General features: G+C 47.8%; 1 protein-coding gene across 19 annotated transcripts in view; it reads right to left on the bottom strand.

Moving 5' to 3' along the window:
* Positions 1–11467, bottom strand: part of syne1a (spectrin repeat containing, nuclear envelope 1a) — a 74746-nt gene that overhangs the window by 29735 nt on the left and 33544 nt on the right. For all 19 annotated transcript variants that reach the window (XM_049757077.2, XM_049757079.2, XM_049757088.2 and 16 more), the window contains 22 exons: positions 11230–11407; positions 10257–10439; positions 9619–9762; positions 8884–9039; positions 8375–8539; positions 8135–8307; positions 7864–8017; positions 7583–7726; positions 7339–7503; positions 6942–7259; positions 6705–6860; positions 5593–5763; positions 3274–3600; positions 3048–3200; positions 2809–2976; positions 2495–2671; positions 1568–1714; positions 1364–1489; positions 1082–1258; positions 737–1002; positions 489–645; positions 18–416 (listed from right to left, as the gene is read on the bottom strand). In XM_049757077.2, the coding sequence (XP_049613034.1) occupies positions 18–416; positions 489–645; positions 737–1002; positions 1082–1258; positions 1364–1489; positions 1568–1714; positions 2495–2671; positions 2809–2976; positions 3048–3200; positions 3274–3600; positions 5593–5763; positions 6705–6860; positions 6942–7259; positions 7339–7503; positions 7583–7726; positions 7864–8017; positions 8135–8307; positions 8375–8539; positions 8884–9039; positions 9619–9762; positions 10257–10439; positions 11230–11407 (4204 nt within the window). The remainder of the gene's footprint in view (positions 1–17; positions 417–488; positions 646–736; positions 1003–1081; positions 1259–1363; positions 1490–1567; positions 1715–2494; positions 2672–2808; positions 2977–3047; positions 3201–3273; positions 3601–5592; positions 5764–6704; positions 6861–6941; positions 7260–7338; positions 7504–7582; positions 7727–7863; positions 8018–8134; positions 8308–8374; positions 8540–8883; positions 9040–9618; positions 9763–10256; positions 10440–11229; positions 11408–11467) is intronic.

Here is an 11467-nt window from a genome sequence, read left to right as displayed (position 1 = left end):
AGGAAGAAGCAGCGTACCTTGCTGAGGTACTTCCTCCTTTGGGTGACCCGAGCCTCCAGTGCCTCCACTTCAGTCTGGGCTCGCTCGACAAGCTCCTGCAGGCATTTCCTCTCGCTGAGCCCCAGCCTGGACGCCACGGCCTGCGCCTCACTCACCGCCCGAGCCAGCAGCTGCTGTCGAGCCTCCAGCTCCACGCACACGCTCAGGTGGTCGAATAAGAAACTCTGAGCCAGGTCAGGCGGTGGGCTGGTCTTCAGCGCTGAGGTGAGCGAGGGCCGTTGCTCTTCCACCCACTCGCGGGCGTCTCTCAGCTGGGTTTCCACCCGCGTCAGATCCTCCAGAGTTTGTGAGGACTCCTGGATCTTCTGCTGGATAAGAGACTCCAGCTGGGCCCAGCGCTGCTCTAGATGACCAACCTAAAGACGGAAAACCCAGTTTAAAAAAGACAGACATTTTTCTTAAATGAGATTTCATTGGAGCAATTGTACCTGTTGTTTGACCAGTTCCTTGTCCAGCAAACCTATTCGAGGCAGGATGGCTTGTTTCTGCTCGCGGAGAACTTCTAGTGTCGCACGTTGCTCCACAAGATCGCCGGACAACTTCCTCAGAGCTTCTAGGTGTTCCTTTGTACTTTCAGTGTTGGCCCTTTGCACACACAGAAGGAGTGTTTAGTTAAAAAAGTTCTCACACTGAAATAAATTTTTACGACGTTACACAACAATGATGTGGTCGGTACCTGGCGAGATAGTCCCACTCCCTGGACACTTGATGGAAAAGCTCCTCGACAGCAGCCACACTCTCCTGGTACTCGCCGCTTCGCTGCATGTCCTCTCCCCGCTCCGACTCCAACTCCTCGGCGCGCTGGCCCATCTCAATCCAGATGCTGCGTAGCTTCTTCGTGTCCTTCATGGTGGCGCAAATCTGTCCATCTGTTAGCCGCTCGATGGCCTCCATCAAGCGGCTCACCTCCGACTGCCTTTCCCTCACCTGCTGGAGGAACTCCTGGGAAGTTGGATGGTGAATGTTTTGAACGTATCAAAAATTTCACACTCCTCCACAAATAGTTAAAAAAAATGCCCACCTGAGCTTTGTCCAACTGGTTCTGTGCAATTCTGGGCTCAAGCTCTGCAGGACACCTGATGAGATTCTCAAGTTGCTGCTCAGTCTCCCTAAGCCGCACCTCCAAATCAGTCTTGTGCTCCTCGACGTCCCTCCAGTTCTCTACAACCTCCTCGCAGGCCATCATGCGATCCTCAATCTACAAACAAAACAAACATAAAAGGAAGAGACAATTTGAATCAGCTATCAGATGTCCTAATAAAATGTCTGTGACATGCTATTTTTTTCATCAATAGCCACTAACCTGGAGTTTGACCTGCTGGATGTCCGTCGCGACCTCCTGCACTCGAAGAAGTGAGAGGTCGCAGGTGGAGCACACGAGTTGGAGGTAAGTACTGGCCTGCTCCTGGAGAGCCCGCTCCTGCTTCACCTAAAAGAAAAAAGTTTCACAACGGTGACGCAATCTACCAGAGAGACTTCATTCAATTAAGAAATGTGTGACCCTGACCTGTTGTAGTGCCTCCTCCAGGCCAAGAGGGGTCAGTGCAGGAGGTTCTGGCTCCTGGGAGGCGGACATCAGCCAAGTCTTGCACTGCTGCAAGGTGTCTTGGACGCTTATGTGTCTCTGTAGCTCATGGTCCAGACTCTGATATACCTAGAAACCATTTCGACAGGGGACAAGTGAAGCTAACTCTTTCAAAAAGGGACGTTGTGCAGCATCATATTTGACAGGTGTTGAATGTGGAGGCGTCCAAACAGCCGCGGCTGATTGACAATCTTAACACGGGAGTCTCAAAGAGAAAGAAACAGGGAAGGGGGAGGGGATGCATTGGCATATTGCCTGAAGTTTATTTGGCAAAGGCTCCAAAGCTGGCATGGTGGCAAGTGGCAGGCAGGATATTAGAGCTTACGTCGGGAACGCAGTTGGCAGATAAGAATGGTTGGGGGGGGGGGGGTTACAAATTGACGAGAAGCCAGCAGTGTGGCTGGATCACACAATGCCAGATTGGCAACGCTGTCTGGGGAGGTCAGTAATGATGACAGAGTGGAAGTTGCCAAAAACGGCAGAGTGGCGCTGGATTAGAGCGGCGTCAAACAGCGGCCGCCTTTTGGTGCAGGCGTGGAAAGTGTGGAGTTGACAGGGGGATATGCGGAGATTAATATGGCCAGATTGAGTTAGCGACTTTGGCTAGATGGGCTCATCTCAGTGCGGTTGCTGTCAGGCGCTGCCAAGGCCTCCGTGCTGGCGTCATCCAGAGACAATTTAGGTGTCGCATTGGGTTAGGATTAAGTCCTTGTCTTGGCGGCGTCACTCAATGACACTAATGTTGACAGAGTGTGACTGTGCATGCTCGGCCTTATTTGGCACGTGCAGAGGACAACATAAAGTCAACGCGCTTCTTCAAATACCAAGCTCCACTCTCGTCTTACTCACCCTCTGCGCCGTGCTGCAGATGGCCGAGTAGCTGTCTTTGGTTCCTTGCTGGTGTGCATGGACCTGCTGTCTCAGACGACTCTGCACGCGCTCGTCGCAGCCGCACACCAGGTGCTCCCCGCGCTGCTTCAAGCCTGCCAAGCGATCCTCAAAGCTGGCTATCTCCTCCATGATGGCCTGTGAAGGACAAAAGGAGACAACGTCAGGGTGTTCAATGATGCGGGAGGTGGTCTGCTTGAAGCTTTGACTTAAATATGACCAAAATAGTGATTCTATTTACTGGGGATAGATTCCACATGAAAAATGATGGTCACCTTGTGCCTAGCTAGTTGTTGAGTGGCCGCTTCCAGGCTGCGGCTCACGCTGGGCTCGGGCGTCACCATCCTGCTAGACATGTGTAGCAACCAGCGCTCCGCCTCCTGAAGCTCATTGTGATACGTTTCCTGTTCCTTCACCTGGCACTCCAATTGCAACACTTGAGCCTAATTGGAAAGACGGCAATAGTGAGCCTGATTGTCAGAAAAGTGACACAGTGAATATGCAACATACACACCGTGGCCATGTTACAGAGGTCGGTGTAGTCCTTTTGCAGCTTGTTCATTTTGTCTCGGATTGAGGGGTAATGGACGGAGGCCAGCAGAGCGTCGCCTTTCTCCACCACTGACCTGACGGAGCCGTCGTGGGACTGAATCATCTGCAGCAGAGCCTAGAGGGCAAACAGACAGATAGTGAAAAAAAAAAAAAAAGATGTTTCTTCCCCCCCCCCCCCGGATCTTCACCTCGTACTTGGCGAGCTGCGCCCTCCGTTGGTAAAGCTCGGCTTTGGGTTCCGGCGGTGAGCAAAGCAAAGCCTTGGTCTCCACCAGCCACTGGGCCTGAGCTTTATAGCGCTCCTGAAACTCCTTAGCCAGCAGCGAAGCTCGTTCCAGGAAGCTGTGCTCGGTCCTCAGCCAGCCCGCCAGCTCCTCCAGCTGGGAAAGACGCCCCTCCACCTCCAGTCCGAGGCGCTCCGCTCCGGCCTCGTGCAGGAAGTTGGCAGCCTGCTCGGCACGTTCCCTCAGGGACTTCAGGAAGCTGTGGCCGTGATGGAGATCTGCTTGTAGACTCTGTGAGGAAGCGGGGTATCGAAATACTCATTTGTCAAGAACTGACTTTTGTATGATAATATTTTGAAAACAAAGTTAAGTAAGTCTTTGGTTTGGATCCAAATTAGAATTGTCTGACCTCTTCCGAGCACCATTCTTCCTCTCAGATCAAATCCCAGAGGATTGAATAATAGGAAAGGAGGACCCAATTATAAGAGCCCCTTAACAAGAAGGAGGAACTGCGGGGGGTTCCCGGGTAACGGCAAAACAAGCTTCATGGGGCGCCATCTCGCTTTCATCATGGCTCCATTACTGGTGAAGTGGAGCTCCACCTCCAGCTATTTTAACCATGTGATATGCTTGCCTGGACACGTCCATGTTTGACCTCCAAGCCTTTCCAGTGACCCACCTGTGTTCCTGCGATACACTCTTAATAAGGCAACCGACCACAACATGGTTTACTTTAACGAGACCTGAACCCAAACAAGGCACAAGAGTAGAAATTGCTATTTGTGACTCTACATTTCGCTGGCTCGTACATTTCTGAGTCCATATGGTGCGTTTAAAAACCATGCTGATTCATTAACGGCTGACAAAGTAGCAGACATTACAGTCTGCTGAACATTATTTATGAGGGCCTGCACACGAGATCCCCTTTAGGCTGTTAAACGCTCTTCCATCATGCTAATATTAATTATTCAAAGTGTACTCCTCGTTTGTGTGACACGCATTCTGTCAACATTTGTCTGCAGTCGCTCAGATCTACTACTTGCATAATTATTACATTAATTATTACAATGTCAGGCACCATCAAAATAGTATACATTTATGAACATGTTTTTTTATGAAGGGTAATATTTTATTTTAATTGGAATCCAAACAATCATTTTTGATCTTGAAAAAAAATTTGAAAATACGTATTTAAAATTTTTTTTTAGTCTATAATTGTGCCAAAAATAAAAAAATACAAATATTTTTTTAATTAGAATCCCAACAATCCTTTTTGATCTTGAAAAAAAAATGAAAAGAATGTGAAAATATGTATAAATTTTTTTGGGGGGGTCTAAAAATACAAAAATATATATATATTTTTTAAATAAAGGTTGACTCTAATTTGGGTCAGAGGTTTGCTCATTCATGACAGTTTTAAGTCAGCCTCTCCCTTGGCATGGCTATTGACCGCTACTCTTTTGTGTCAATGCGTAATCATTGCAGTTCAACGAGACACCCTGGTGAGCTCGACAAAGTTGGTGGAAGGACACGTGTCAGAAGCTCTCCATCGATCTCCAACGAAGAGAACTACAGAGCTCACGTCAGGCGCCACGTGGCGTAAATAGTTAAGAAAATGCGCAAAGCGTAGCTTGTCGAAGCGCTTTCATTACGACTCTGGACACGCGAGCGATGCGGTGAAGCGCTGCATCAATAATCTGAGTCTGAGCTAGCACGCTGCTGACACCCGGTGCTTCTTCTTCATCCTCGTCATCACAGCAGGGTGTCACACCCTGCTAACACCCTCCTTCCAAAACAGCGCCCGCTTTGTCTTCATAACAACTATGGATCGATACACACCTTTTGTTATCATAGAAACTACTTCACATCTTGCAATAGCAAGCTATTTTTTTTTTGAGCTACTTGTCAAAAATTGCCATTTGGCTGGATAGGCAAAAAAAAAATGTGTAAAAAAAAAAAAAGCCCAAATAGCACACATTTTTCTTGGCCAAGCATGCTGAAGCTGCCAAAAAATGTATTACCCAAGCAAATATTCTGTGTTGCCTTGTGTTCAAAAAAATCTTCCCACTAAGGACTTTAAATACTAAAGTAAGCAAAATGTTGAACGTGACAGCTTGAAAACCTGCAGATATTCACAAGCAAGATATAATGAAGGAAAAAAAAAGGAAAATGTGAATCTTGGACAAGTTGGAGGTGAACCATACCTCACACTGATAAATGTGCAAAATGTAAAATTGTTTGTTATGATCCAGCCACCCTCATGCAAACGTATTAATGCAATACCTCTAATTTCTTCAGCTTTTTCTCCAGCGCGTTTCGGTCGAGAGGTTCCGAAGTATCGCTCACTTCCATGAAGCTTTTCTTCGTAGTGCCGAGCCACTCGGAGAAGGACACGCAAAGGTTTTCCGCCTCCTGTATACTCTTGAGCTCCTCTTCCAATTGCTTGATGGTTTCCTGTCAGTGGAAAATCTGATTTAAATAAATTTCAAAAATGTATTTTTATGCATGAATCCATTATCATCTCAAGGCAGCTTTTATTTTCTGTAATTATTTGGATCTGTTTATGCTACTTATTTTTTTCATGTAACTGTAAACAAAAGCAGCCTTCAGGTTTTTTTCCGATAGTGTTTAGAAGCTCCTCTTTTAAAGTTGCACCCCAGCGGGCTGTAACCACCGAGGACCAAAAGCTCTGTGAACAGCCATCAAAACAGAAAATACTCTTTTCCCCAGCCCCCCTTGTTTCATCTGCACAAAGGAGGGAGTTAGGATGGAGGGAGGGGGGGTGTGTGCATTATCCACTTGACTGAGATTTGGAGTCAATAACACCACGAGGATGGAGAGGGTTTCTTTGCAGCTTTGACACATTATTCACTCCATGTCCAAAATCCTGTGGTGAGGAGCTCCAATTAGCTGATATTGCTGAGTGCACACCTTTCCTGTGAGGCGAAGGGAAAAGACTCAGCCACTCACCTCCTCCCACTTCACATGGCATAATTACAAAGAGCGTGACATCACACAGATGTCATGCGTCTCATGTGTGTGTGTGTGTGCGTGTGTGTGTGTGTGAGTGTGCGTGCGTGCGTGCGTGCGTGCGTGCGTGCGTGCGTGCGTGCGTGCGTGCGTGCGTGCGTGCGTGCGTGCGTGAAGCCAATTTAAACTGTGCAAACTTTTTGGAAAGTGTTGTCACTGAAGGTGTAAAAATCAATGAGGTAGCTTTTCCACTCCCGGTGCTGGGTGTGAGAGTGTCTCATTGGGCCCAGAATTGATTTTTTTTTCCCACAGAAATGGGGGGGAGACAACAAACGGGGGGAGGCTGGATCAAAGGACGACTTCAATGGTTATTATTTGAATTGAATCTATAATGTGTTAGATCTTCATCCAGATGGCAAGTGTACCTGTATGCTGAGCATCAGCGAGTGGTAGCGTGCAGTGATGTGGGTTGCCGTGACGCTAACGCGACCACTGATGTCCGTTTCTTCCAAAGCCTGCTGGGCCAGAGAGGAGAGGCCTTCCACTTCGTTTTGTCGAGCCAGCACCGTTTCAAGGCACAGCTGTTTAGCACAAAGAAAAACATTTTGTAACGGAGCTTTGGCGCCATCATCTCAATGAGCAAATTGACATTATATTCAAACCTTGAGTTTCTTCAGCTGAGTCTCCTTGGTGCTTCTGTCTGACCTCCTGTGTAGTCTCAAGTCGGCGCCTTTATCCATCTCCTCAAGCCAGTGAGCCAAAGTGAGAAACTTGTGGCCCATCACTTTCAGTCTTGTCAGGGAGGAGTTCAGCTGCGTCTGGGTCTCGGCCAGGTGGTTCTGGTAGGCCCCCCACTCCTGCTGCGCCGTGTCAAGGGCTCTGTCCTCGATCTGGGGTATACCCCACGGGATGACACGCTCCCTGCTGGTTAGCACCGAGGACAGCAAAGATTGGCCATCCGAGCAGCGCTCCTGTAGAATCTGAGGACAAAAGTAAATAAAGCAAAAAATAAATTAATTACGCCCCCCGCTACATGGAAGGTTAATGAAGTCTGATTACCTGAAGCTGCTTCAGTGTTTCCTCAAGTGTATCCACAGTCCGCTCGGGATGAGACAATGAGGCCAGAGTGGATTGCTCCTTCTCCAGCCAATCTTCAAACACATGAAGTCCTCGCTGATACTCCTGGTGGATCAGAACCAGCCCCTTCGCCTTATTGACTGCACTCTGTCAAAAAAAAAAAAAAGAGAAAAAAATAGGAGATTGTCATTCAAAAAAAACAAAACAAGACAAGACCTTTCCATACCTTGGCCTTTTCTTGCAGGTTGCTGTATCTGCTCTGGAGCTGCTTCACTTCTTGCTGGGTGCTGCCGTGTTCCGCCATGTTGGCCCCCTTTGAGGCTATAGTCTCCAGAGGACAACTGTGACTCAGCACTTCTTCATACAGAAGCTGGAATGAACACACAAGCACATGCATTCATTGCCGGGTCAGTGACCCTCACGGGGAGCCCCCTGAATAATGGATGAGGTAACACATGCCACGTTTGCGTTTCAATACCTACTCTAAGGCCTGTTTCTGTAATGTACCTTAGTCTTGCCCAGATTTGCTGTTTTGTCTCTCATCTCTGAATACTGTCTGTCCGAGCAACTCAGTGTTTCTTCAACGCGGTCCATCCAGAGGATGAAGTGACCCACGTCCTCCTGATAGCTGGTCCACTGTGACAAGGCGCCCTCCAGTTGGCTGTTAACACCGAAAATATCACACTAAGTTTATTGTGAAAGTGATATCTATCAACTCAGATTCCCACAATACAAAGTTGATAGCGTGGGAGAACTGAATGGGAAACTCGCTCGCAACCTTTTGCATTTGATAGAGGCAGACAACAAGGAGTCCCACGAGTCCTTAAGGTCCTGGATCTGTTTGCGGATCACCGGGACGCCCTCAGCCGACGTGTTTCTCTGAACGGCTTCTCCTCTGGTGAGCAGCATTTTGAGTTGGATCTCCCGCTCTTGGCGGGCAGCGAGCAAAGCCTTCACGCACGGAGGAACCGAACAATCAATCAAAATGTATTAACAAGCTTGTCAAGCAATTTCTTACCTCCAATTGTAACATCCTGTCCTCCAGCACAGTTTTATCAGAGGTGGTGGAAGTACAGGTGGCGAGGACACTCTGGGCCTCGCAAACCCATTCCTGGAGCTCTTTAAGACCCTGAGAGAAGAGGCGATGCTCCCCTACCACACGTTCTATCCTGGAGGCCTTGTCCTGTCGGGATTTGCACGCACAGAAATGCAAATAAGACAAGGAAAAAGGATCACAGCGGGTCAATGTCAATAAATCTTCTTAAAACGCTCCTGCTTGTCCAGAGGTAGACTGGGAGCCGTTACGCTGTTTTGCTCACAATCCAATTCATCACATGATACAATCGACACATTTAATAAGGCCTCGAAAAAAGGTCAGCTGCTGCTGCGTTGCCATATTTCACATGTCTGACATTTTAGGATAAGGCTAACACATCCTTTGCCCTTTCTTGTGCAGATGACGGCGCAGTCATCAAGTACATAGGAGAAGAAAAAAAAAAAACGACAAGAAGTGACAGAACTTTTTACCTTGGTCAAGTTGCCGAGAGCCAAGTACTGAGCAGACAACTGGGACACTCGATGGAGGAAGCCTTTGCCGGCGGCCTGACCCTCCCAAAGACAGTGAGCTCGCTCCCTGAGGCGACCCAGTTCTGCATCGCGACCGGACATCTCTTTGAGGACACTCTGGTGTCCAGTTCCAAGGACAGAGACAACATGTCAGATAAACACATACCCAACCAAATCCCTTATTTTTTTCATTTGTCCTCATTTGTGTAGACGGCATGTATTGTTTTGTATTTGAGGTGCTGGGGGGAAACATACAATTGGTTTGCCGAGATAAAAAAAACAAAAACGTAAATATCACAAAAGATCAACAGTGATAAGGCAGAGCTTTGGCTCCTTTGTCAGTTTGTAACGCTCCTTGCCCCCCCCCCCCCCCCCTGCTTTTTTGTGTGTGTGTGTCTCTGCCAGACATGACAGATCCTGTTATCGCATGCAAGGGGGGGGGGGGGGGGGGGGGGGAGGCTTTTGACAGAAGTGGATTTAATTAGATTCCCCGACTTTGCCTCTGACTATTATGTCAAGCCGCTGCTCTATTTTGAGCCAGTGGTGCTCAACAAATGTAATTAGGTCTTCTTTCCCCCAGCTGATTTCAGATTACACTTTGGAGAGGGTTATCACATATTTGGTGCCCTTGAAAAATCAGATCACAAATACATACTAACCACCACATCCATTTAGAGAGAAGTCTGAATAAATTACCTGCAATTTGCCGAGCTCTTGTTTCTTGGCCGAGAGGTCGTGTAGCCGAGCGCTGCTCTCCTGAACTCTGACCTCGGTGCTGTGCAGCCACTCCTGCAGGGGCTCGGCGCTGGCCTCGAACTCTGTCATCTGGCACCGTAAATTCTGGACGCATGCAGTCGATCAAACGTGAGAAATAGTATGTTCCATAAATTTTAAAAAGCGAGAGAAGGGTGCTCCATCAATGGCGCTTCTTGGTGGATTTTTAATCTTCTGACAGGCCTTCTCTTGTCATTTAATTTAAGACATGAGCTGTAAAGGCCAGTCATTGTGTGTGTGTGTGTGTGTGTGTGTGCGTGTGTGTGTGTGTGTGTGTGTGTGTGTGTGTGTGTGTGTGTGTGTGTGTGTGTGTGTGTGTGTGTGTGCGTGTGTTTATCTGTGTGTCTATTAACCTTGGCTTTTATTGAGGAATGCACTTATGTGTGAAAAGTGCTCTACTATAAATAAAGCTTGATTGATTGATGGATGGAATTCATTGATGGAGGGAAGAGTGTTGCTGTGCTATGATGTCACTCTATTTCTTTTACAGACTCATCTGAATCAATTCCAGAATCAGGAAACTGAAATTAATTCAAGTGTACATCTACCTAGAAACCCACCTTGAGCACATCCTCCCTAAGCTGAAGGTTATTCATCAGGCTCTTCCAGTCCTCTCTGGCGTTTGCCGCTTTGGCCTTGATGGCCTCAACCCGCTCTTTGGACACCACGGCCATGAGCAGCTCCCCGCTGGCACCCACTGAACTCAGTCTGGCCTGGCCGTGCTCCCTGTCACTCAAGAACTCCTGAGGGGCACACGCAACAGACAAAAGAAGCTGTTGAACACACAGAAAAAGGAGGAGGGAATCATATTACATATTACATATTCATATTTTTTTGGGGTTGCAGATTTTAAACAGTAAACAATTGGATTGCTGTTGACAAATATAAACATCCAGCAGTGAGCGAGTTAAGCTCTTCACTTCAACATAGTTCGCCACAAACGATGGAACATGACCGGTGGAGGCAAATAAGTCTACTTTTTTATTTTTTTTCTTAAACATAATGTGGCTCTTCCATGCCCAGCCGTCCACAAAACACCCCTCCCTCGGAGCTGAGACGATGACAGCAGCGCAGCGGGGACCACTCCACCATCTGTGCATCACGCACACACACTTACTGTACACACACACTGGCTTGTTTTTGTCTTCAAACTTCTCGCTTTCATATCTCCCTCCACCCCTGCTAGAGTAAGTGTACACCACCAATTAAGGGTGATGCAGCATGGACCCCCCCTCTCCCACTCGTATTTGTGCTCACCCCTCCCATGCGGGTTCTCCTGGAGGTCAGTCATGTGGAAACATTGTTCCACATTCCTCACCAGGTCAATAATAAATAAAACATGGCTTTTCTTTCCTCGCCGCAATACACTCGGTGACATTTTCTTCTCATCCTGACAAAAACAACTTCTGAAGGAGGATGCATGCTAACGCCTTCTTTAAAGCCTTGGTGACAATATGGACAAAAATAGGATATCCCGCTGGTCTGAATTGCTTGAATAGCCAAAATAGCTGTCCATTAAACGAAATGTCTTACTTGTATTCTTTGCAGGGCGGCGGAGGCCTCTGCCACACTCTGAGGCACGTCGAAACATTTGGCGGTGCAGATCTTGGCGTTGACCAACCACTGCTGGAAGTCTCGAAGGGCGGCACGGAAGCGCTGCTCCAACAGGCGCTCCTTATTTTGGCACTCCCTGGATGCACGGAGACTAAGACTGTGGGCACAAAAGAGGAAAAAGACAACAAGGGCACTTGAGTCAATGAAGATGACGAGA

This window comes from Syngnathus scovelli, chromosome 20 (genome assembly GCF_024217435.2).
Source record: "Syngnathus scovelli strain Florida chromosome 20, RoL_Ssco_1.2, whole genome shotgun sequence".
Classification (NCBI taxonomy): Eukaryota; Metazoa; Chordata; class Actinopteri; order Syngnathiformes; family Syngnathidae; genus Syngnathus; species Syngnathus scovelli.
This window is presented reverse-complemented; position numbering and strand designations above follow the sequence as displayed.